Source organism: Saccopteryx bilineata, chromosome X, assembly GCF_036850765.1.
Source record: "Saccopteryx bilineata isolate mSacBil1 chromosome X, mSacBil1_pri_phased_curated, whole genome shotgun sequence".
Taxonomy (NCBI): Eukaryota; Metazoa; Chordata; class Mammalia; order Chiroptera; family Emballonuridae; genus Saccopteryx; species Saccopteryx bilineata.
The window spans coordinates 142,341,163-142,368,672 of NC_089502.1; the positions used below are offsets into that span (position 1 = coordinate 142,341,163).

General features: G+C 37.5%; 1 protein-coding gene across 2 annotated transcripts in view; it reads left to right on the forward strand.

Annotated features, from left to right (window-relative positions):
• Positions 1–4,429: 4,429 nt before the first annotated feature.
• The window catches only part of LOC136316759 (eukaryotic translation initiation factor 1A, Y-chromosomal-like), a 135,083-nt gene continuing 112,002 nt past the window's right edge, over positions 4,430–27,510 (forward strand). Inside the window, exons 1-4 of one of the 2 annotated variants that reach the window (XM_066248906.1) lie at positions 4,430–4,894; positions 9,866–9,949; positions 12,535–12,638; positions 16,753–16,803. In XM_066248906.1, the coding sequence (XP_066105003.1) occupies positions 4,879–4,894; positions 9,866–9,949; positions 12,535–12,638; positions 16,753–16,803 (255 nt within the window). In that variant the 5' untranslated portion in view covers positions 4,430–4,878. The remainder of the gene's footprint in view (positions 4,895–9,865; positions 9,950–12,534; positions 12,639–16,752; positions 16,804–27,510) is intronic. The other variant, XM_066248907.1, reaches the window with a different exon arrangement.

Sequence of the window (27,510 nt, forward strand, 5' to 3'; positions counted from 1 at the left end):
AGTGCCAAATGTGAGCGTCTTTTCAAGCTATTTTGTGAAGAACAAAATGAAGACCATGTGAGACTTTTACTTCATACTGAAAGTAAGATAGCTATCTAAAGGAAACTGTTTGAAAAGATTTATGGAACCGTTTGATACTCTTAGTGATTTTTTAAGCGACAAACCTGAAATGAAGTATCTGTTAACAACAGATGGTAAAGCATTTGTGAGTTATTTAGCCGATATCTTTGAAAAACTAAATATATTAAATAAGCAACTTCAAGGAACAAATAAAACTCTTGTTGATGCAAAAGCAAAGATATTTGGTTTCATTACCAATATTGAGTTATGTCAGAAACATATTAACAACAAAAACTTTAAACAGTTTCATTGGCTCCAAAAATGTGAAGTAACTGATACCGCTTTACTTGTTATTGTCAATCATTTGAATATTCTATCGGCTGATTTAAAAGAAAGATTTTCTGATTTCAAACAAATTGATTTCCCAATATGGATGATGCAGCCAATGTTAATGGATTTGTCTGATATATCAAATATGCAGTATCAAGAAGAACTCACAGAATTGCAAAATGATGAGTCAGTTAAAGCTTTATTTAATATCAAAGGAGCGATGGCATGGCTTTGTGAGGAAACAGAAATCAAATACCCAAATTCAACCAAATGTGCAAGAAAACTATTGCTACCATTTCCATCTTCATTTTTAGCTGAATGTGGATTTAGTGCTATAAATGATTTACTGGTAAAAAAAAAAAAAAAAGAAATCGGCTGGATATAACACAACGTGGAGACTTGAGACTAAAGCTAACCAAATTGGAACCTAATATAAAATCTCTATGCAGCAAGCATCAAGCGCAAGGATCACACTAAATTAAAATAATAAACTAATATAGAAAAATCTGTATTAAAATTATTTGGAATTTAAATTTCTGTTTTTCATTATATGTTTTGAAATTTTACTTACTGTGTTTTGTTAACAATTTCATAGTGATTTCTTCCTAGAACCTATCATTTATGTTTATTAAGTGAAGAAATCAATTTTTTAATGTTAAAAATTATGTATGTTACATGGGGGGGACATAAAAATTTTAGAAAGGTTAAGGTGGGGCATGGCACAAAAAAGGTTGGGAAACACTGCTCTAAAGTCTCAGTCAAAAAACTGAAACTGAAAAAAGAATTCAGCAAGGTGGCAGGTTATAAAGTCAATATTCAGAAATCAGTGGCATTTATATACACCAACAATAAAATGTCAGAAAGAGAAATTAAGGAAACAATCCCATTCATTATTACAACCAAAAAAGTAAAGTACCTAGGAGTAAATTTAACTATGGAGGTTAAAGACCTGTTTTCACAAAACTATAAAACATTGATAAAAGAAACCAAGGAAAATACAAATAAGTGGAAGCACATACTGTTTTCATGGATAAGAAGAATAAATATCATTAAAATGTCTATATTATCTAATGCAATATACAAATTCAATACAATTCCTATTAAATTACCAATGCCATACTTCAAAGATATAGAACACATATTCCAAAATTTTATAAGGAACCAAAAAAGAACACGAATAGCCTCAGAAATTTTGAAAAAGAAAAATAAAGCAGAGGGTAACACTTCCTGATATCAAATTATACAACAAGTCCTTTGTACTCAAAACAGCTTGGTACAGGCATAAGAACAGGCATACAGATCAATGGAACATAACAGAGAACCCAGAAATTAACTCACGTCTTTATGGTCAAATGATATTTGATATAGGAGGTAAGGGCATACAATGGAGTAAAGACAGTCTCTTAAACAAATGGTGCTGGGAAAATTGGACAAGTACATGCAAAAAAATGAAATTAGACCACCAACTTACACCATTCACAAAAATAAACTCAAAATGGATAAAAGACTTGAATGTAAGTTATGAAACCATGATCATCTTGTAAGAAAACATAGGCAGTAAGCTCTCTGACATCTCTTGCAGCAATATATTTATTGATTTTACTCAATGGGCAAGTGAAATAAAGGACAGGATGAACAAATAGGACTATATCAAACTAAAAAGCTTTTGCACAGCAAAAGACAACATGAACAAAAAAAAAAAAGACAACCCACACAATGGGAGAACATATTCACCAACACGTCCGATAAGGGGTTAATAACCAAAATCTACAAAGATCTTGTAAAACTCAACACCAGGAAAGCTAACAATCCAATCAAAAATTGGGCAAAAGAACTGAATAGACACTTCTCCAAAGAGGACATACAGATGGCCAATAGGCAAATGAAGAAATGTTCAACATCACTAATCATTAGAGAAACGCAAATTAAAACCACAATGAGATACCACCTCACACCAGTCAGAATGGTGCTCATTAACAAAACACATAACAAGTGCTGGCGAGGGTGTGGAGAAAAGGGAACCCTCCTGCACTGCTAGTGGGAATGCAGACTGGTGCAGCCACTGTGGAAAACTACATGGAGATTCCTCAAAAAAATTAAAAATGGAACTCTCTTTTGAACCAGCTATCCTACTTCTAGGAATATATTTTAAGAATAACAAGTTATCTATTCAAAAAAAGAAATGCACACTCATGTTTACTGCAGCATTGTTCACAATAGCCAAGATCTGGAAACAGCCCAAGTGTCCATCAGTAGACAAGTGAATCAAAAAGCTGCAGTACATATATATACACAATGAAATACTATGTGGCTGTGAAAAAGAAGGAAATCTTACCCTTTGTGGCAACATGGATGGACCTGGAGTCTATTATGCTAAGTAAAATAAGCCAGGCAGAGAGAGAAAAATATCAGACTTCACTCATATGAGGAATCCAATGAACAATGAGAACTGAGGAACAGAAGAGAAGCAGAGAAGGTGTCAAAGAGTTTAGAGGGAAAAGGGAAGAGAGGAGGGGATCAAAGAAAGGAAAGACATTAAAGTATATAAACATAACAGAGAGATAGAGGTCAGGATAGTAAATTATGGAGGAAAAGGGTGGCAGGTGGTGAGGGGGGAAAGGGTAGAGGGGGTATCAAGGACAACAAGGGGGGAGGGAGATTTGGGTGTACACATGTAATTATGTAAACACAATAAACTAAAACAAACAAAAAAAGAAAATAAAAAAGACTGAAGAAGACCTGGAAACCTCACAAAGACCTCATGGAGGTGTTTTTTTTGACAGAGCCTTTGAGTGGGAGTGAGGGACAGTGTTTAGATCAGGTTTCATTAGCTCTGAGTGATTTGATCAAGTTGCTTACACTCTCCAGGCCTCAAAAAAAAAAAAAAATGTGGGATTCAAATAATTTAACAACCAGTTTTCTGCCCTAATGACTGTTTTAAGTATAAAAAAATAAATACCAAAAAGGTAGCTTATTATTTCATGAATTTAATACTTAAATGAGAATAAAACAGGCACACAAAACTAGATTGTTATAAGGAAGAGTTTTAAAATACTAATGAAAAAAGTATTAAATAATACCTGACAAAAAGAGTAATACTGTTATTTAAGGTATTTTCATACCGTTTTTTAATTGGTGTCCTCATTTGTCCTTTTTTTTACCTATGGACAGAATGAATGTTACTATGGGTGCTTAGAATATGCTGTTGTGCAGATGAAGCTAAAAAAAACAACGAATGAGTCCCGGAATAGATGAGACCAGACTCCCAGGATGAATAAGACAGATGAGTCCTAGAGATAGGGAAGTCGTTAGACTCCCAGGATGACTAGGAGCTGATGAGTCCTTGAGATAAGGAAGTCGTAAAAACTCCTAAGATAGTTAATGTGACCACATCCTAGGGGATAGATAGGGACATTTCCAGCTGGGGGCTTTCAACTGTATGACTGGTTACTAAGGCACATGACTAAAAATTTAATTTGGGGGAGCCAATTGCTAAACGCCAAATTCGCTTCTGTATGAATTGCTTGCTTGCTATGCTATAAAAACCCCTAGACTGTAGGCGCTCGGTGTGGCTCTTGTGACTACCACTTGAGTGCACCCCTGCGCAGGTTTATTTTCCTTTGTTTTGTTCTCTTTTTCTCTTGGCCATAAAACTTTGTCTGAAACTCTCCAAACGTCTCCAGTGTTTGTTTTACCCGGCGAGTGCAACATAATTCATCATTTCCCCCTTAGAGGAAACCCTAGTTACATGTGCCATTTTAACAACTGGTTCACCCCACTCAACCAAAAATTAGGTATCAGTTCTGCCAAACCCTGTGTGAACCAGCTGAATCGCACCACTGATCACAATATATAAATATATCAAATTAGCATTCTGTATGTACACCTTAAACTTATGCAACGTTATGAAAGAAATACCTTAATTTTTAAAAAGGTAAAGAAAAAAGTACTAAAAAACATCTTACACATAGTGTATCTTGCATTTCCCCAGTACTACAAGCTAGATGAGAATGAGAAGACTCTCGTACAATTTTAGTAATGATGTTAACGGTAACGGATGCATAGTAATTTGTGAAACTGCTCAACAGAACTGTTGACTCTTCTTTTTTCAACTAACCCGCTCTTGGCTTTCCAAGGATTAATGCGCTTTGTGTTTAACGCTTTCTGCAGATTCCCAGGTCGATATCTGTAGTTCTAATGGGTATCAGTCAGTCTGCTGGGCATACACAGAAGATGAAAGAAGATTAGAGGAAAGATTGAGGGAGAACTGCGAGCCCGCCCAGGTGAAGGCACGTTAAAATTACGCCAAGAGCTCTGACGCCACCAGCAGCGACGTTATTTGCTTGTGCCGGAAGTGGCTGGCTACACATCTCAGTTGCAACAGTGTCCCTGCACCCTGCACCGTTTCTTCTTCCGGACCGCGTGGAATTGTGGTTGCGCAGACACTACTGAAAAAGAGTCCGAAGGGCGGCATCGGCTTGCACGGTCATGCCCAAGAATAAAGGTAACACTCTAGAACCAGAGTTTCTGTAGTCCGCTGCCCTCGCCCTGTTTCTTCCCGACCAGGCTGGGCAATCTATCGGGGCGTTTTGGTCTCGGGAGAGTAGCTGGGGAAGTTATTCGTGCTCGCACTGCGGTGAAGCAGACGCCATTTTTCAAGGGCGTGATAGGACGCTGTTGTTGGGCGACCTGGTCGTGCAGCTGTGTCTGTCCTGAATAACTTAGCTTTCACAGGTGATTCTTGTTCATTTATTTCTTTATAGGCAGTTAAATATTATTGAAGATATTTCCTCTTTTGTGTCAGCAGTACGTCATTCTTGATACATAGTTAAATTAATCCATTGTGGTTTACTCTCCTTCAGACTTACACAGGCTTCAACATTCTTTTTTAAAAGATGCTTTACATATTTAAAAGTTTTCAGCCTTGGTTCCCACTAATATTGTGCCGTAATGATTTCTATCTGCCCTTATTCTAAAGCGGACCATTCACAAATTATACTTGAGAACAAGTTTACTTCCAAAATTGGACACTAACCTAGGGAAAGCAGAACACTTACTTGCACAACCATTACTGGAAAACAATTCTCTTTTATAAACTAAAAACATTCTGACTTTTTTTTTTTTTTTACAGAGACAGAGAGTCAGAGAGAGGGATAGATAGAGACAGACAGGAACGGAGAGAGATGAGAAGCATCAATCATCAGTTTTTTGTTGTGACACCTTAGTTGTTCATTGATTGCTTTCTCATATGTGTCTTGACCGTGAGCCTTCCGGAGTAATTAATCCCTTGCTCAAGCCAGCGACCTTGGGTCCAAGCTGGTGAGCTTTTTGTTGTTATTTTTTGGTTTTGGGGGGTTCTTTTGCTCAAGCCAGATGAGCCTGTGCTCAGGCTGGCGACCTCGGGGTCTGGAACCTGGGTCCTTCTGCATCCCAGTCCGACGCTCTATCCACTGCGCCACCGCGTGGTCAGGCCATTCTGACCTTTTAATGTTCATATAATATCTTGAGAAGAGTAGAAACCTGAAAATGTATTTTGTATAGGCTAGGAATACTTCCACACCCCATAGAAAATCTTTGATAGTTCATTTTTGGGACCGAGACCTACTTATGTTCTGTATTCTTCACAGGTAGCTCTAGGAATTCTACTTCATTTCCTTTTTGTAGTTATCACCACTTACTCCTTCTGGTACTCATTTCATAATTCTTTGCCTGTACTATTCATTTTAATTACTTCTGGGTCCCTAAACTTTAACTAAATCCTTTTTGTATCAATGGTTTTATTCTTAATTATTCTGGGAGAGATTGAGAGTGTCTAAAGAATGTGTTAGAAAAGGCTTATAGCTTTCTGCTAATCTGGGTAATTCATGATTAGCTCAAAGATGATAACTAGATCACTTTAAAAGTAATCTTATTCTCACCTTTATTTCTAGAGATTTTCAAATATACAGCTCACTAACCCATCTACTCTAAAAGGAATAGTTCTATTTTATGGACGTTGGATTTTTACAACTTGGCACTTAATAGATATCTAATGAATTTTGTTGATGTTATCTCCCTGTGTAGATGCCGTCCTTGATAAATAAGGTTCCCCCATTTTAACTTTTAAACTAAATACCTAAGAAAGATTCCATCAGAGAATATCTCCAGAACACATCTGATTTATTTAAGGAATATTAGGAATTTTGGTTTCACTTATTAAAAAGATGTCAAGATGAAATATTAGACTACATAATGCTATATAAGCAGTTCTGATTTTATTTTTTCAAGAGATTTTTAACTTGGATTTTAAATTTTAAAGTGGATTCTACTATATGACAATATTGGAGTATATAGCATTTGGTTAATTAATTCACGTAAATTGACAAAAATTATATTTGAGGCACTATAATATTATATATATTAATAACAGCTATATTAATAAATTAAAATTATACTTCTGAACTTTAAAATTGCACATAGATTTTTTGCAAGCCCCCTGTGTTTTGCTCTCAAATCTCTCTTCCTATTTTTCCTCAATTTTATGTTCTCAGTCCGTATGTAAAACTAGTCTATTGTCTCCTAGGTTACTTAGTTGTAAAGATTCTTTTTTTTTTTTTTTTTAATTTTTATTTTTTGTTCTCTTCCAAATGAGAGAAGGGGAGGTAGAGACAGACTCCACTATGTTTCCTGACCGGGACCCACCTGGTAATTCCCACTCTGGTGGATGCTCTGCCCATCTAGGGCCATGCTGTCTATGCAAGCTATTAGCATCTGAGGATGAAGGTTCCAGGGGAGCCATCTTCAGCACCTGGGTTCCATGTGCTGGAACCAATCAAACCATGGCTGTGGGCAGTTGAGGGAGAGAAAAAGAGAAAGAGAAGGGAAAAGGAAAGGGTGGAGTAGCAGATGGTCACTTCTCTTGTGTGTCCTGGCCAGAAATCAAACCTGGGACATCCACACGCTAGGCTGACACTACGTGTGCCTGTCCTATTCATTTTAATTACTTCTGGGTCCCTAAACTTTAACTGTCTAAATCCTTTTTTGTATCAATTGGCCAGGGCCAAAAAGCTTGTTTTAAAAAGTCTTAAATTTCACGAAATAAGGTTTACTAATGTAGACTTAAAACCAGTGCTGTTTTTCTTTACTGGAAAATCTAAAAACCCAGTGATCACTGTATTGGTGAGGATATACTGTATTTTTTGCTCCATAGGACGCACCTGACCATAAGACACACCTAGGGTTTTAAGGAGGAAAAATAAGAAAAAAAAATATTCTGTACCAAATGGTGGTTAAAATATTTAATAAAATACTGTATTTTTTGCTCTGTATAAGATGCATGAGCATTTCTTCCTCCACTTTTGGGGGAAAAAAGGTGTGTCTTTTGGAGCAAAAAATATGGTAAATTACATTGGGTCATATATTGAAAACTTGCATTGGGCTCAGTTTCATTTAGTTTGTTTCCTTCAGAAATCTTAGAAAACCCTCCTCAATTCAGGAAAAATGACATCCTCTGACCCATTGAAGAGCATTTGGGGTGAGGTACACTTGTACTTTACAGCAGGGGTCCCCAAATTTTTACGCAGGGGGCCAGTTCACTGTCCCTCAGACTGATAGAGGGCCGGACTATTAAAAAAACTATGAACAGGCCCTGGCCGGTTGGCTCAGCAGTAGAGCCTCGGCCTGGCGTGCGGGGGACCCGGTTCGATTCCCGGCCAGGACACATGGGAGAAGCGCCCATTTGCTTCTCCACCCCCCCTCCTTCCTCTCTGTCTCTCTCTTCCCCTCCCGCAGCCAAGGCAAAGCTGGCCCGGACGCTGGGGATGGCTCCTTGGCCTCTGCCCCAGGCGCTAGAGTGGCTCTGGTTGTGGCAGAGCGATGCCCCGGAGGGGCAGAGCATCGCCCCCTGGTGGGCGTGCCGCGTGGATCCCGCTCGGGCGCATGCAGGAGTCTGTCTGACTGTCCCTGTTTCCAGCTTCAGAAAAGTACAAAAAACAAAACAAAACAAAACTATGAACAAATCCCTGTGCACACTGCACATATCTTATTTTAAAGTAAAAAAACAAAATGGGAACAAATACAATATTTAAAATAACAAGTAAATTTAAATCAACAAACTGACCAATATTTCAATGGGAACTATAGGTCTGCTTTTGGCTTTGGGGCACTGGATAAATGGCCTCAAGGGGCCACAGTTTGGGGATTTGCTACTTTAGGGATTTGCTAAGTTTGGTTTTTAAATTGCCATTTCTTTAGAAATGGATGAACTACTCTTGGTTTATTGATTTGAAAAAATGCCAAACTCTGGTATGTATAATTCAGTTACCAAAGCAAGTATTTTTCAGTAAGCAAAGCAAGTTTTATTATTAATGGAACTGTCATGATTAATGGCTTGAAATATAGAATGCTTTTCCCTTTTGGGAAATAAGTTTTTGTGTGTCCTAATAATGTGTAAGATAATGAGTGCAGATGGGTTGACAACTTGGGGAAGCCCACCTCCCTTTTACTGTAGAACAGAGTAATGTGAGACTGCTACAGAGGTACTGTCCCAGGAGGTATATTCAAGAAGATTGGTGTTTCTCTTTACAGTGGTCAATTGCATACATTTAATTTTGTTTGTGATGTGAAGTTTTTGTTTCAGATTCTTTCCAGGGTTCTGTCTTAACTTCCACTCTCAGCTTCTCTTTCACCTATTGGAAATGACTGTTCTTGTGGTTAACTACTGTATTAGGAATAAGATGCTATAGAGAAGTACCTCAGTTTAAGAATCATTTTATATCTTTAGCATGATATGGTATAGCAGAGGACCAAATGACAGTCCTTTTTCCTTTTAGAAATGTAAATTGTTGTAGCTCATCAAAAGCCTAAGGAAGCAGATACATAGCATTTAACCCAGAAGTTCAATGTAAATTTATCTTTTGGAAGTTACTTATGAAATAATCATCAATTCAACATTATTTAACAACAGCAAAACATTAGAAATAAAGAAAATAAAGGATTATATATACTCTAATCATTAAATTGTCCATCTCACCCTGTGGTAATTGACATAAAAAGATATTTAGTAAAAATTATTCAGTGGGGGTATAGAAGAGTTCTATTTTGCTTTGGAAAGCATAGACCATAATATATTAATAATGGAAATTTTATTTTCCATACTTTTATGTAGGACATACTCTAATGTCAGAAAAATACAAGTAAAAATATTGGAAAGAATAAGGGGTTGATGTATCTTAATCTACCACATGACGAAAAGGGAATTTCTGGTGCAGTAAAAGTATAACTGGGTAACAATATAAGGTAAATATTTAAAAATCTTATTTAGAGTTTTGTTAATGTTATAGTGCTAGTTAAATGATGATATTTTTATTTTTCCCTAAGTGATTTTGTAAAGTTTATGAGTTATTCTAGCTTGTTTCATAGTTATGATTTATTCTAGCTTGTAAAATATTATAGATGATTACATTTGATTTTTAAAAATTTACATGTACTTAATTAGGTAAAGGAGGTAAAAACAGGCGTAGAGGTAAGAATGAGAATGAATCTGAAAAAAGAGAATTGGTCTTTAAAGAGGATGGACAAGGTAAGACTTTTTAAACTTATTACCATATTTTTAATGTGAATTTTAGTTTGTACCATAAAAGGTATCATAGTCATAATCCTGAGTAGTTATTCATTGTCTATATTTGACTTTTCCTTAATTGTAATTCCTTATATATACTTCTCCAGAATTTGTGTGTTAAATAATCGATTATATATCAGATGTTAGTAAAAGATGAATTGGTGGCAGATTTGGAACCACACATGTCATTGTTTTGTGTGAAACAGCATAATCTGACAGTAAATTTTCGGGTTCAGAGCAAATTAAGCCTGGAATGCTGTCACTGAAAATTTCATATGGTATGGTAGTGAGTAATATTGTATGTTGTTCAGTAGACCATGGATGTTTTATGACTTTCGATTCTTAGTGATCTGACACTACTATATAATATAAAACAACTGAATAATTTACTTAATATTTCAGATTAAGTAAGTGTAGATTAAGGTACAAAAACAAAGGTAAAAAATTGACTGAAGCACTTGTTTTTCTTCCTTTAAAAACATAATGTTAGGCCCTGGGTAATGAGCACTGCTGGTTTTAGTGTTGACCTAAAATGCTAAGGTTGCAGGTTTGACCTGTGGTCAGGGCACATATAAGAAGTGATTAGTAAAAACACAACTAAGTTGAACAGTTTCAACAATTCCAGCTTTTTATATCAAATTCATGTGATTACCCCTATGTAGAAGAAGTACTGAGTAGTAAGTTGGGCTCATTGGCTGTGGTAAAAAGGACTTACTACCATATAGCAGTCCCACAATTTGTATCTAATTTATTTTCCAGTAGAATTATAATTTTGTCCAGGTGCTCTGTGAGGTTCTTAGTACAAATTTTACTAGTGTGAACGTTTTATACTAATGACCTGTTTCCCTCTTCTCACTTTCACTCCTGCTTTTGTCATTTATACCTAGAAAGAGACTGCCCCAAGTTATTAATTCTTATATATATATTATCAATCTCTTCTAGTGTCAGTGGAATCAGTTGGTATCTTGTGGACTCTTGGAAATATTTTAATTGTACATTTTATCAGAGACATTTTTTAAAGAAATTTAATTGCCAAACTGTTCTAAAATAACAAAAATTTATTAATAATTAACCTATGGTTTTTGTCACCAAAGTTCTGAGGAGAGCTAAGATAGGCCTAGTATCTAAATGAGAGAAATTGTGTTTGTTTGTTTTTTAGGTGAGAAGAGGCAGACTCCTCTGTGTGCCCCAAATGGAATTGACCTAGCAACCCACCTGTCTGGGACTGATGCTTGAGTACTGAGTTACAGTGCATGATGCTGATACTCTTGGACTAAATGAGCTATCCTCAGTCCCAAAGCCACACTCAAACCAGTCTAGCCTCTAGAACCAATTGAGTTACTGGCTATGGGAGGGGAAAAGGGAGAGAAGTAGATGGTCACTTCTTATTTGTGCCCTGACTGGGAATCAAACTGGGACGTCCATAGGCCAGGCTGATGCTCTAGCCATGGAGCCACCGGCAAGTACCTAAATAAGAGAAATTGATAAGCCAGGATTATATTGTACATTTTGGAATGAGTCACTTTGTTGTATAAAAGTAGAGCATACAGTCCTGGGAACAGGAGTGAGCTTATTTACTCAAAATAAGTAAATAATTAAAATACTTGTTATAACATAAAGCTTGTCATGGAAATGACACTTTTGACATATTGATTTCTGTAGGTTTTATTTACTTATTTTTAAAGATTTTATTTATTCATTTTCAAGAAAGAGAAAGGTGGAGATAAGGGCAGGAACAAGAAGCATCAACTCTTAGTTGCTTCTCTGTGCCTTGACCAGGGAAGCCTAGGTTTTGGTTTTTGTTTTTGTTTCTTCAGTGAAAGGGAGGGAGGCAGAGACAGACTCCTGCATGCGCCCCTACCCAGATCCACCCAGCAAGCCCACTAGAGGCTGACCCCTGCCCATGTTGCTCCCTTGCACTCTGTGGCTAATCAACAGAGTTCTCAGTACCTGAGGCAGAAGCGATAGAACTGTCTTCAGTGCCTGGGACCAACTTGCTCCAATCAAGCCATGGCTGCAGAAAGGGAAGAGAAAGAGAGAGGCAGAGACAGAGAGAGAAAGAAAGAAGACGGAAAAGGGTGGAGAGGCAGATGGGTGCTTTTCCCATATGCCCTATCGGAGAATTGAACATGGGATACCCACACACTGGGCTGAGGCTCTACCGCAAAGCCAACCAGCCAGAGAAGCCTGGGATTTTGAGCCTGCAAGCTCAATATTCCAGGTCCACGCTTTATCCATTGTGCCACCACAGCACAGGTCAAGTGGGTTTTTATTTGCTTAAAAAATAAGAGAATGAAGTAAATTAGCATCGGTGGAAGAGGCGATAAAAATTGTTTGACCAATGAAGAATTCTCTGGTTTTCTTGGATAAAATTAAGATATGTATTACTCTCCCGATAGAGTACTTAAGCTTTTGCTTATCCTTACTTTTTTTTTAAGTTTGAAAAATTGAGCAGTACAAATTAAGTTGTTGACTGTGTGTTAATTTCAGTTGTTAACATTTTTTAAAAAATCAAACAATATTTCATACCCTGTTTTCCTCCTCAGAGTATGCTCAGGTAGTCAAAATGTTGGGAAATGGACGTTTAGAAGCAGTATGCTTTGATGGTATAAAGAGGTTATGTCATATCAGAGGAAAACTGAGAAAAAAGGTAGGGAAATTTGTTTTATTTTATACAAAATTTGTTCTTTTTTTGAAAAACAATTTTTTGCTTTAGACATATGTGGGCTAAGCAACTCATTTTTCTGATTTTTTGAAGACCATTCTAAGAATGGTGATTTATATGACAATATAAAATAAGTAGATTGTTGGGTACTTTTGTTATAAAAAATTGAATTTACAAAGAATCATTTGCTTCACCTGTGTTGTATTTGTCAGAAACTTTTAGTTTGAGAGTAACATTGAGGAAATACTGAGACAAATCTAATCTACAAAACAACTCTTTAAAAATGTGGTTTCTTAAAAAAAACACCATGCCATAAAATAATGAAAGCTAGAGAATTGTTTTCAAATTAAAGAAGACTAATGTTTTCAGATTAAAGAAGACTAAAAAGACTACTAATTGAATATAGTGTATTTTCCATGATTAGACTGTGGTTTGAGGGAAACAGCTGTGCACATTAGGGATATTTTAAATTGGGTTATGTTAGATATTATGTTTGATTTTTCATTGTAATAGTTCAAGAAGATTGATAAATCAATTGGTTAAAATTTTTTCAGCTTTGATTTTATGATTTAAAATTTTTTTTGGTTTTATAACTCATTTTCCAAATTAATGATGGACTTAGGGCTTGAATTTAGGTAGATTGGTGCCTGGGTGACTGTTTATGTTGTTGGATGATTTTTATATACTTTGGCTAATTAAATATTACGAGTGTTTTGTGATTAAACGTCTATAGTTTTTATGAGAAATGACTATTTTCTAGCAATTTTAAAATTCTCAAATAGTTAAAATAAAATTGTTATATATTTTAACATTCTTAGGTTAAATTTGAGAAAAACTTACCTATGTATTACAGTCTTTCCTAACATACCATACTTATATTTAACTAAACTTTCTTTTCATATGTATTCGCACACACATATGCACAGTACAGGGGATCCTTGGGTTATGGCAGTCTCATCATATGATGATTCAAGTTTATGATTCTCACTCTCATAAAAATTGAAAAATATTGACACATGAGTAAGCAAACAGCTTACTGCTGCTAGCATCATACTTATGCAGTACATGGGTGAACTAATTTGCTTGCATGTGGTGTATGTTCTTTTTATTTTTCTGTGGCTTTATTGTGTTTTTATGTTCTAGATTATGATTTTATAACTGTATTAGGATAGGTAAATGACTTAGGCTAGGGAATGTCCACCCAAAATTTTGGTTATGTCAGTGTTATAGGAACAGAGCGGTGTTGTAACCCAAGGACCCCTTTTATTATAATACAACATTTATTACACTGGGGAACAAAATTTTTGTTGCATCCACAAAAATAGTTGTTCTTACCTAATTCGAGTGTGCTGATCTCAAATCTGACATTAGCTTCTCTCTGTAAGCTACAGTGTTTTTGCAATTCAAGATTTTAGGTTTTCATCTTATTGTAAAATTTTCAACATTTAGTTTAACATAATAAAGTAGAATGTCTTCTTGGGCATCATCTTTGTGAAAGTATAATTTATGTGAAAGTATAATAATTTATATAATGCAGTAAATACACTAATACACTAAAAGATATGATTGCATCAGAATTGATCTACAATTTTAAAATAGAACATATTAAAACACTTATTTTAATCATAAAATTTGCGCAAAACTTATTTAAATTCTATTCAGGCAAAAATTTGCATTTGTAGCTCTTGCGTTTGTGTACTTGTTGAGGACAATATCGTTTGATGCTCCAGCAGTAGTCTGCTCATTACTTACAGCTCCAAGATTTTCAGGAAACCTGAAAATCAAGGTGACTGTTCAGGAAGTGAATCTTAACGCTCATGTACATCCAGTGTCGTGGAAAACCAACAGCATCCTTTGAACCAGAAGTTCATAGTTTTCTGCTTTTTTGTTGCCAAGGAAGTTCTTTATACCTGCCACAAAAGACTGCCATGCTGCTTTCAACTCCTTGTTCATATTCCTGGCAAATTCTTCGTCATGTATGAGGTTTGGAATTTGAAGTCCATCGAATACACCTGCTTTTATCTTCTCGAAAGACAAGGCAGCGAGAGCAGCAATAATATGTTGAAAGCGTTCACTTTCTCTATTCAGAGCCTGAACAAACTGCTTCATTAAGCCAAGTTTGATGTGAAGTGGGGGGAAATGATCCTGTCTTGATTAACTACAGGTTCATTCATGATATTTTCATCCCTACTTCCAGAGCTTCGCGTTTCAGCCACTCCTTCTGTGTCCAGTGTTTCTCCCGAGCTCGGCTGTCCCACAAACACAGGAAGCTTGGATACTTTGTGAAACCTCTCTGTTGTCCTAGCAGGAAATTTACCATTTTAAGATCCACACAAATGATTCAGTTATGCTCCTCATACTTCAGAAAGTCGAGGACAACTTTTATATCATTATAATCTCACAGATGAGTTGAATAACCAATTGGAACCACTGCCTAAACATTACCATTGTGTAGGAGAACACATTGTAGACTCCATTTATAGCTGTCAAGAAATAGCCCCATTCTGTTGGACTGTAAGTGGTAACACCTAGCTGGCTGAGAAGACTACTGATATCATAACAGTAAACAAAGTGTCTTCAGAAAAAAAGTCCACAAAAATTTGTTCATGCTTCCTGAAATGGGATACTTTCGCTGACCAGTGAAGTACATTTTTTTCTTGAAGCCTGGAGGCTAATAACTCAGCTCCTTTCTTTGATAGACCCAAATGTCTTACTAAGTCATTCAATTCGGGTTGGCTAAACTGCTGAGTGGTTAATGACTGCTTGGCATCAGAAGAAGACCCTTCAGATCCTACAACCATTTCCTCATGCATCTTATCAAAATACACTTGATCACCATGTTCACTGTCTTCATCGTTAGAAGAAACAAAACCATTGAAAACTGGAACCGGGAGTGTCTCAGAGTGTGGGATAGGTCGTATTGCTGAAGGAATATTAGGATATGCAATCATATGCCATTTTTTCTTGCTGATGCCCTTTGTATGGATCAAACAGAAATAATAGTCACTGCTGTGGTCCTTAGGTTCACGCCAAACCATGGGAATACCAAAAGGCATTCCTTTGCGTTTTCCTTTTGTCCTGTCACGAAGCATTTCCTCACAATTATGACACACAATACAAGGAGCCCAATTCTTGTCTTGATTGCCAAGGGGAACTTGAAAATAGGCAATATATGCATGTGTCACAAATGATGAAATATTGAGCCTTTGACATTGAAGTGTGTAACAGCCACATATAGAACAGAAGGACTATTCTTACATTTACACCTACTTGAATAAACCATGATTCAATCTTAAAACAAAATAAGAGTGTGTTCTTATCAGATAATAATTATTCACATTTAAAAACTACAATTATGTAAAATGTTTGTAAAACATTAATTGCCTTGTCATTATGTTCAATTCAAGAGTCGTTGCCCTTTAACTCCAATTTAAAAACCAATGCATGCATTAACTGTAACAAAAAGAAATTAAAATTTCATAAAATCTAGAGCATGCACCAAAAAACGGATTTCAGATTTGGAATCAGCAATGCAGAAATATATAGGAACAGTTCTAAAACCTCATGCAACAGGAAATGAAAAAAATTTGTTCCCCAGCCAGTGTTATAGTTTTTCCCTAAGGGGTGTGTGTGTGTGTGTGTGTGTGTGTGTGTGTGAAAGAGAGAGAGAGAAAGAAGCAGGAAGGGAGAGAGATGAGAAGCACAACTATAGTTGTGGTACTTCAGTTCATTGATTGCTTCTCATACGTACATTGACCGTGGTACTTCAGCTGAGCCAGTGACTCCTTGCTCAAGCCAGCAACCTTGAACTTCAGGCCAGAAACCTTTGGGTTCAAGCTAGCAACCATGGAATCATATTGATGATCCCATGCTCAACCCCCTAGCCCCTTGCTCAAGTTGGTGAGCGTGAGCTCAAGCCAGATGAGCCTGCACTCTACATATTTACTGGTCAGGCTATTTTTTCTCCTAATCTTAACATATTTTTTTCCACATTCAGTGAATAGTCCATATTTTTTTATGGGAAAAATGGTTTAACATTGTTCCTTATTAAAATTTGTTTTTATTTTAGATATAATATGCAATAAATTTTCTTTTATAGGTTTGGATAAATACCTCAGACATCATATTAGTTGGTCTGCGAGACTATCAGGTAACAATTACATTTACATTTGTATTGTGTCCTTGTATTTAATAAGTCATTAATATTTAAAAGGTATAGTATAAACATATTTGACCAGTTCTGTCCAATTATGCCTTCTTACCATTCTGCCATCAAAATTAAGGGCCAGTTGTGTCCAAGATGGTGGTATTTTCCTAATTTTGAATAATTTCCACAGTTGCTTAATAGTTTGTGTATTTTGTGGGACAGTTGGTTGGCTCAGTATTGTTATTGTTTTTGTTTTCAATGATATGCAGTGAATACTCTTAAGTTTGGGATAAATACCAAATATCATTCTGATTTTATTTATTTAAAGATCAGTTGAATTCAAGGCATTGAGCTAGGTATTCCAGGGGATTTTTACTGTTCTATGAGAAGATATACAGGTACTATATATTGTTTACATGAAGTTAAATATTTTTCTGTAATTACCTTTTCTGAAATGAGAGTGGTAGTGTATGTTACTGGCTTTTATTAGTGTTTTTTATTTGTGAAAATAAAAATGTAGTTTTTTTATGTTAGGGTCCCATCACCATTTTTTTTTAAGAGAGAGGCAGGGGCCCTGGCTGGTTGTCTCAGTAGTACATTGGCCTGGCATGTGGATGTCCAAGTCTGATTTCCAGTCAGGACATACAAGAGAAGCACCCATCTGCTTCTCTACCTGTCCTACTCCCCTCCTCTCTCTCTCTCTCTTTTCACCTCCCACAGTGATGGCTCGATTGATTCGAGCAAGTTGACTTCAGATGCTGAAGATAGCTTCATGGCCTCTGCCTTAGCCGCTAAAACAATGGCTTGGTTGCTGAGCAATGGAGCTATGACCCCAGATGGGCAGAGCATCGTTCCTAATGGGCTTGCTGGGTGGATATTGGTCTGGGTGCACGTGGGAGTCCATCTTTCCGCCTGCCCTCCTCTCACTAAAATTATATATATAGAGAGAGAGGCAGGGAGAAAGAAGGAACACTGAACTGCTCCTGTATGTGCCCTGATTGGGCAATCAAGCTGGCAACCTCCATGCTCTGGGACAATGTTCCAACCAATTGAGCTGTCTTGCCAGGGCTTAATTTTCATTGATTTTTAAAGAGACAGAGAGGAAGGGAAAGAGTGGGGAGTGGGAACGGAAGCCTTCATCCATTGTTCCATTCAGTTTTGCAGTCCTTGGTTGCTTTGTGTGTATGCCCTCACCTGGGATTGAACCTGCAACTTTATTTCCAGTCAGTGCTCTTAGCTAACTGAGCTAACGAGGCAGGACTTTTTTTTTTTTTTTTGTAAAGGACTCAAAACCTAAGTGTCAGAAACTACTACTCTAGGGGATTTAGCTAATTTAAAGTCAAACCTTCCATGTTCCAAAAGTTTTATACTATGGAAGAAGGATAAGACGTGTCTCAATGGTTACAATACAGTGTTGTAAATGCTATGAATTTGAGATGAGCTCTTAGAAGGGAATGAGATAGTTGCCTCTATGATCTCAGTCTTCAGAGTGTATATGAAGTGGGTCAAATCTATTTTATTTCTGTCTATTGGAATACATCATATGTTAAATTATATTGTGAGTTTTAGGTCTTATATAGATATCTATATAAAACATAGGTCTAGTTTGCTTATAATCTTTCAGTCTTATTTTTTATGCCCTTTGTTATTGTGAAAATAGAGTACACATAGAGTATACAAAACACATACAGCTTAGTGAAACTGTACAAAGTTAATACCTCCATAAAAATAAATCAGTTTAAAAAATAGAACAGCAGCTCAGAAATCCTCCACTCTGATTGTGTGGGCCCTTTCTAATCACAATCTTCTCTCCCAACTGAAGATTATCAGCAGACATATGTGGTAAATACTTTCTTTGGTTTAAAAAAATGTTTTACTACCTAGGTGTGCATTCTTAAACACCATAGTTTCAATTTGTCTGGATTTGAACTTTATAGAAATGGAATCATTCATTTTGCCTCAGGCTTCCTTCAGCCTGCTTGTGAGACCTGCTCATGGTGTTGCCTTTGCTATAGTTCATTTATTTTCATGCTGTATAATATTCTATTATAGGACCACCTGACTGGTGGTGGCACAGTGGATAGAATGTTGACCTGGGATGCTGAGGTTTTAGGTTTGAAAGCTCAAGGTCTCCAGCTTGACTGCAGGGTCACCAACTTGAGTGTGGGATCATTAACATGACCCAGTGGTCACTGGCTTGAAGCCCAAGATTATTTGCTTGAGCCCAAGGTCACTGGCTCAAGCAAGGGGTCATTGGCTTGGCTAAGGCCACTGCCCCCTCACCAAGGCATGTATGAGAAGCAAACAGTGAACCACTAGAAGTGCTGCAGCTAGGAGTTGATGTTTCTCATCTTTCTCTCTCCCTCTCCTCCCCCTTTCTCTTTCTCTCTGAAAACATTCTGTTATGGGACTATACTATAATGTATTTATACATTCTAAAATTGACATAGATTTAGGCTGTTTCCAATTTGGTTTGCTACAATGATACTACTATATTTAATCCTATGTAGGTTTTCTGTGCATATTAGCAGACATTTCTTGAGCATATTCCTACAAGAGGATTTGCTGGGTGATAGGGGAGGTGTAATTTCAGATCTTCTAGATAGTGCCAAAGAGTTTCAAAAGTAACCATACCACTTTTTATTTTTGCTCATGTCAGCAGTACTGTATATGAGAGTTTCTGTTATTATTCATTCTCCTCAATATTTGATATTTTCAATTTTAATTTTTGTCAATTCTGTGGATATGTCATGGAAACTCCTTGTGTTTAAATTTTGCATTTTTCTGATTAACAATGAGTCGGAGCACCTTTCATATGTCTTTTGGCTATTTGAAATTTCTATTTTGTAAAGTGTTTGTTTAAATCTTTTGCCTGTATTTTTATTGTCTTTTTCTTATTGATGTGTAGGAGTACTTTATACATTTTAGAGGAGTATTCTGTCAGTTATATTTATTATCTATATCTCCTCCCATAACTTGTAACTTGCCCTTTCACTTTTTTTTTTTTTTTTACAGAGACAAAGAGAGAGTCAGAGAGGAGGACAGATAGGGACAGGCAGGCAGGAATAGAGAGAGATAAGAAGCACCAATCATCAGTTTTTCGTTGTGACACCTTCGTTGTTCATTGATTGCTTTCTCATACATGCCTTGACCGGAGGGCTACAGCAGACTGAGTAACCCCTTGCTCAAGCCAGCAACCTTGGGTCCAAGCTGGTGAGCTTTGCTCAAACCAGATGAGTCTGTTCAAGCTGGCTACCTCGGGGTCTCGAACCTGGGTCCTCCGCCTCCCAGTCCGATGCCTTATCCACTGTGCCACTGCCAGTCAGGCACCCTTTCACTTTCTTAATGGTGCCTTTGGTGAACAGAATTCTTAATATCACCCAGTTCAATAATTTCCTTTATGGTAGTGCCTTTTAGGCCTGGATTAAGTCTTTTTCTACCCGAAAATTATACTACCATTCTCTTTAAAATCAATTTGTAACAGCCTCATAGCTTTGCTACCTAGTTTTTCTTTTTCCTTTTTGGTTCTGTTTTTTTGTGTTTGTGTGTGACAGATACAGAGAGACGGACAAATACGGACAGAAAGACAGGAAGGGAGAGAGAGATGAGAAGCATCAATTCTTTGTTATGGCTCCTTAGTTGTTCATTGATTGTTTCTCATATATGCCTTGACCAGGGGTGGGTGGGGCTACAGCAGAGCAAGTGACCCCTTATTCAAGCCAGCAACCTTAGGCCTCAAGCCAGTGACCTTGGGCTCAAGCTAGCAACCTTGGGCTCAAGCTAGTGACCATAGGTCATATCTGTGAACCCTTGCTCAAGCCAGTGACCTTGGGGCTTCAAACCTAGGTCCTCAGCATCCTGGGTCAATGCTCTATCCACTGCACCACCACTGGTCAGGCAGTGTTCTTCATATTATTTTTATCACTTACTCCATCTTGGAGAGGTTCTATAACCCACGCCATCATTCTTTTAATATTATTTCTATAAATGATGACCACAGATAAACAGTCTGTTTGCTTAAGAATCCTAGGAACTAACTTCAGAAGAACCACACTCCACTGTTAAGACATTCCAGCTTTGGAATGTTTTGCTGACCTTCAACCAGTTATCTGAACAGACTGAGTTGGCTTGCAAATAGTCCCCTCAGTGGAAAACTCTTAACCATCTTCTTTTAATTCCTTTGTTCTGTTTTTTCCCCCTTCTTTCTGCTTCCTTATAAAAACCCCTGCCCATGTCCAATTGTTAAGATGGTTTTAGCAAAGTGAGTCCACCAGCTTTTCAAGCTGCTGGTTCTTTAATACCCCTACTTTCCTTCCACCAGCCCTTGTCTCTCTATTATTGGCTTTTGAGCAGTAGGCAGCAGAAGCTGGGTTCAATATCAGTCCCATGTGTGAATATGGGAATTGCCTTGTTGTTTTTATTTTATTTTATTTCTGTTTAAAAGCTACATAGTTTTCTATTGCATAGACATGTTGCCATTATGCTTATAGGCTAACTCAAACACTTTTTTACTTCTTCCTATGGCCACTGCATTTTCTCTGGCACAGCATCTAGCTTGGAACACAGGTGCTAACTGCCACAGTATTTTCTGTGTATGGAACTATGTAATAGACATGCACTAAAGCATGTCTAAGCACTTGCAGGAATGAAGTAACCCCAGCCTATAAAATCTTTTAAACTCTCTGGCTCTAAATCTCTGTGCCGCTCATGTTTGCTTTTATTCTGCTTCAAGATCATGGCTAGCTCCCTACATTTCCATCTTTCCTGGTCTTGACTTCTTTTTTAACTGGGCTGCCTGTTCACCCTGAAGTGTCTTTCACCTTTCGCTCAATTAGAAACCAAACCCAACCTACGTTTTGTTTTTTTTTACAGAGACAAAGAGAGTCAGAGAGAGGGACAGACAGAGACAGACAGACAGGAATGGAGAGATGAGAAGCATCAGTCATTAATTTTTTTGTTGCACATTGTGACACCTTAGTTTTTCATTGATTGCTTTCTCATATGTGCCTTGATGGGGGAGGGAGGACTACAGCAGACTGAGTGGCCTCTTGCTCAAGCCAGCGACCTTGGGTCCGAGCTGGCAAGCTTTGCTCAAACCAGATGAGCCCAAGCTCAAGCTGGCGACCTCGGGGTCTTGAACCTCGGTCCTCTACATCCCAGTCCAATGCTCTATCCACTGCGCCACCGCCTGGTCAGGCCCAACCTACATTTAAAGTTAAACAAAATACTTAAGAGTTAAACAGCTTATATTTATATAGATGTCTTTAAAACTCTTCATATGGAATCTTTTTTTTTTATTAAGTGAAAGCAGGGGAGGCAGAGAGAAAGACTTCTGCATACATCCCGACTTGGATCCACCTGGCAAGCCCTCTATGGGGCAAAGCTCTGCCCATCTTCGATGTTGCTCCATTGCTCTGCAACCGAGCTATTTTTGGTTCCTGAAGCAAAGACCACAGATTCATCTAAAGTGCCACAGATCATATCACTCAAATCAATTGAGCCATGGCTATGGGGGGAATAGAGAGAGAGAGAGAGAAGGAAAGAAGGGAGAGGTGGGGAAGCGAATGGTCACTTCTTCCGTGTACCCTGACCATGAATCAAACCTGGGACTTCCGCAAGCCAAGCTGAATTGGCCAGGCCAGGAATATTTCTATAGATGTCTTCATTTAAATTATTGAGCATTTATGAGGATTCCAAGATGACAGTGGAGTAGGACATTCCAAATGCCACCTCCCAGGACCAGATTGGATTACAACTAAATTTAAGAACAATCATCTTGAAAAACCAACTTTGGATTAATGAAGAGTCTATAACCAAGGATCACAGAAGCCACACCAAGACTGGTAGGAAGGGCAGAGACACGGAAAGGGCTGCCCGCTCCCAGAAGCAAACAGCAATGGAGGGCCTAATGGGACTCTCAGTGCACAGAGGTTCACCTTGAGAGGGGAGGACCTTAAACCCAGGCCGGTACCCCAGCCGACAGCCCCAGAACCTAGAACAGGCACCCACATAGCATTTGGCAGTGAAAAGAGCTGATGTTTCTTTCTGCAAGAAAGAGACAGAGCTCTTGGAGAAGTAGGCTCTGTTTTAAAGGGTCAGTGCAGAAAATCTCATTCATAGCCACTTACCTGGTGCTCCAGCAGAGTGAAGACAGAGGACTGGAGTTGTGTAAGAAGAGTGTAAAGTTGGAGGCCCAGGGAGAGACCCTGTGGGGGTGGCCTCTGGAATCCCTGTGATGAGTCATTCTCCAATATTGCAGTTGCTATCTTTCTTGGGTGGAGCAGTCTCTTCTGGTTTCTTATTGATCTTTTGTACTGTGATAAGTATTCTGTACATCACTGAAAAAGGCATATGGAAGTTAGTTATTCTACCATCAAGTTCAGACTTTCCTATTTTAAGAATCTGTATCTTGTCTTGCTCTATTTACTGAAACATTACTTCTATATATTTTTTCAATTCTTTAAACATTTATAAGATGTAATATACAGCCATTGTTAAGTATAATATCTGGGGTTTTTCAGGAACAGTTTCTTTTAACGTTTTAAAAAATCTGTGAGCCACACTTTTCTGTTACTTTTTGAGTATCACAATTTTTTTTTAAATTAGAAATTTCTAATATGTGGCAAGACTGGAAATCAGATTTTAACTTTCAGGATTTGTTCTTGCTGTCTATTATTTGTTTGTTTAGTGACTTTCTTGAACTAATTTTGTATGATCTGTATTTTCTTCTTGAATGTGGTCCACTGGATGTTTGGACTGAGATTTTAAAACCAGTAATCCTCCCAACCTTTGCATGTAGACTGTGTGAATGTTGGTGTATTTTCAGCACTCAAACCAGTGTTTGACAACTGCTTTAGTCTACATTGTATGATATGCAGGTTCTCAAGGTCAAGGAGGGTTGAGAGATTAGGACTTTCTCACGTCTTTCTTGAGCATGTACTCAACACTGCATATTCTTGACTTAGATTCTTCTAAAGCGTACAATCATGAAGATAAGAATGAACTTATTTATAATTAATAGATAATTAAAATATTCCTAATTCTAGAGAGCTTGTCATGGACAAGGCATCTGATACAATATACTTTGTCTTGTATTTTGTTTTGTTTTGATTTTTAAGTGAGGAGAGGGAAGATAGTGAGACAGACTCCTGCATGTGACTGACTAGGACCTGCCCAGGAACCTCAGTCTTGGGAATCAGCCAAGCTATTTTTAATGCCTGAGGCTAACTGCGCTGACCAACTGAGCTATCCTCAGTGCCTGGAGCTGATGTGTGAACCAGTTGAGCCACTGGCTGTGGGAGTGGAAGAGGGAGAGAATGGGGAAAAGAAGCAGGGAGAGAAGTAGATGGTCTCTTCTCTTGTGTGCTCTTACTGGGAGTTGAACCTGGATGGCCATATGCAGGGATTGGGGGGGATGCTGTATTCACTGAGTAGTGAAGCCAGGGCCACAATATAATTCTTGTCAAGAATATGACAATAATATGTTGGACTTTTAAAATCTGTAGACATCTCTTTTCAGATATTTTCCTTAAAAGTTTTCTAGTCAAATACTTGTTTATATCAGCTGTTACTATGTAAAGCCATTGCAGTGTTTAAAAATTGCCTCGCCTGACCAGGCGGCACAGTGGATAGAGCGTCAGACTGGGATGCTGAGGGCCCAGTTTTGAGACCCGGAGGTCGCCAGCTTGAGCGCGGGCTCATCTGGTTTGAGCAAAGCTCACCAGCTTGGACTCAAGGTCGCTGGCTCGAGCAAGGGGTTACTTGGTCTGCTGCAGCCCCACGGTCAAGCAATCAATGAACAACTAAGGTGTCGCAATGAAAAACTAATAATTGATGCTTCTCATCTCTTTCCATTCCTGTCTGTCCCTATCTATCCCTCTCTCTGACTCTCTTCTGTATCTGTAAAAAAAAAAAAAAAATCGCCTCAATTGGTTTTTTCATTGTTAATTTTAATTTATTGTGTTTACATGGATTCAAGTGTCCCACTGAATATAACTCCCTCAACCCCACCCCTGTGTTTCCCCTTATACTGCCCTTACCCCCCTCCCCTAAACATCCTACCCCCTTCCTTCTAGGCTTTACTGTCCTGCTATCTGTATCTCTGTGTTATGTATATATATATAATTTCTCAAATCCCTTTACCTTCTCTGATCCCCTCCCCTCAATCCCCTTCCCACTGGACGCTGTCCCTCTGGTCCCTGTGATCCCTCCTCTGCCTCTATTTCGTTCCTTAGTTCACTTTGTAAAATTAGATTCCACATATAAGTGAGGTCATATGATATTTTTCTTTCTCTGCCTGGCTTATTTCACTTAGTATAATAGTCTCCAGGCCCATCCACACTGTAGCAGAAGGTAAGATTTCCTTATTCTTAACAGCCCCATAGTATTCCATTGTGTATATGTACCACAGCTTTACAATCCACTTATCCACTGACAGGACACTGGGCTGTTTCCAGATCTTGGTTATTGTAAACAATGTTGCAATAGACATGGGGGTGCATTTCTTCTTTTGAATCAGTGATTTGGTGCTCTTATGATATATTCTTAAACGTCGGATAGCTGGGTCAAAAGATAGGTCCATTTTTAATTTTTTGAGGAAACGCAATACACTTCTCTACAGTGGCTGCATCAGTCTGCATTCCCACCAGCAATGCAGGAGGGTTCCCTTTTCTCCACACCCTTACTAGCACTTATTCTGTGTTGTTTTGTTAATGAGCGCCATTCTGACAGGTGTGAGGTGATATCTCATGTAAATTGTGGTTTTAATTTGCATTTCTCTCATGATTAGTGATGTTGAACAATTTTTTATATGCTTATTGGCCATCTGTATGTCCTCTTTGGAGAAGTGTCTTCAGTTCTTTTTCCCATTTTTTAATTTGATTGTTTACCTTCCTGGTGTTGAGTTTTAGAAGTTCTTTACAAATTTTGGTCATTAACCCCTTATCAGACGTATTGGTGAATATGTTATCCCATTGTGTAGGTTGTCTTTTTATTTTGTTCATATTGTCTTTTGCTGTGCAGAAGCTTTTTACCTTGATATAGTCCCTTTATTTCACTTGCTTGTGGAGATAAATCAGCAAAGATGTTGCTACGAGAGATGTCGGAGAGTTTACTTTCTATGTTTTCTTCCAAGATGATTATGGTTTCATGACTTACGTATAAGTCTTTTATCCATTTTGAGTTTATTTTTGTGTATGTTGTAAGTTGGTTGTCTAGTTCATTTTTTTTTCTTTTGCATGTACCTGACCAATTTTCTCAACATCATTTGTTAAAGAGACTGTCTTTATTCCATTGTATGATCTTACTTCCTTTGTCAAATATCAATTGGCCAGAATGCTGTGGGTTTATTTCTGAGTTTTCTGTTCTGTTCCACTGATTCGTATGCCTATTCTTATGCCAGTACCAGGCTGTTTTGAGTACAGTAGCTTTGTAGTATAACTTGATATCCGGAAGTGTGATACCTCCCACTTTATTCTTCCTTTTCAAGATTGCTGAGGTTCTTTGTGTTCTTTTTTGGTTCCATACTAATTTTTGGAATATTTGTTCTATATCTTTGAAGTATGCTGTTGGGATTTGAATAGTAATTGCATTGATATTGTAGATTGTTTGGGGAAATAATAGACATTTTAATAATGTTTATCCTTCCTATCCATGAACATGACATATGCTTCCACTTGTTTGTATCCTTGATTTCTTTTATTATTGTTTTATAATTCTCTGAATACAAGTCTTTTACCTCCTTGGTTAAATTTATTCCCAGATACTTCATTTTTTTGTTGCAATAGTGAAGGGGATTGTTTCTTTAAGTTCTTTTTCACAGATTATTGTTGGTATATAAAAATGCTACTGATTTCTGAATATTAATTTTATATCCTGCCACCTTGCTGAATTTGTTTATTAGGTCTCGTAGTTTTTTTACTGAGACTTTAGGGTTTTCTCTGTACAGTATCATGTCTTCAGCAAATGATAGTTTTACTTCTTTTCCAATTTGGATGCCTTTTATTTCTTCTTCTTCTTTGATTGCTGAGGCTAGGACTTGCAGAACTATGTTGAAAACAGTGGTGAAAGGGGGCACCTCTGCCTTGTTCCTTTTCTTAAGGGGATTGCTTTTAATTCTTGCCCATTGAGTATGGTGGTGGCTGTGGGTTTGTCAAAGATGGCCTTTATCGTGTTGAGGTATGTTCCCTGTATTCCCACTTTGCTGAGAGTTTTGATCATAAATCAGTGCTGGATTTTATCAAATGCTTTTTCTGCATCTATTGATATCATGGGATTTTTATCCTTTCTTTTGTTTATGTGATGAATCACATTGATTGATATACGAATATTGTACCAGTCTTGCCTCCCAGACTAAAGCCCACTTGATCATGATGTATGATTTTTTTTTATGTATTGCTAGATTTGGTTTGCTGTGATTTTTTTAGAATTTTAGCATCTAGGTTTATGAGGGATTTTGGCCTCTAGTTTTCTTTTCTTGTAGTGTCCCTACCAGGTTTTGGAATGAGTATTATGCACGCCTCATGAAGGGAGCTTGGAAGTCTTCCTTCCTCTTGAATTTTTTGAAATAGCTGGAAAAGGATAGATGTTAGTTCTTCTTTGAATATGTGGTAAAATTTGCCTGTGAAGCCATCTGATCCAGGACTTTTGTTTGCTGGGAGTTTTTTGATAACTTTCTATTTCATTTGTTGTTATCAGCCTGTTTAGGTTTTC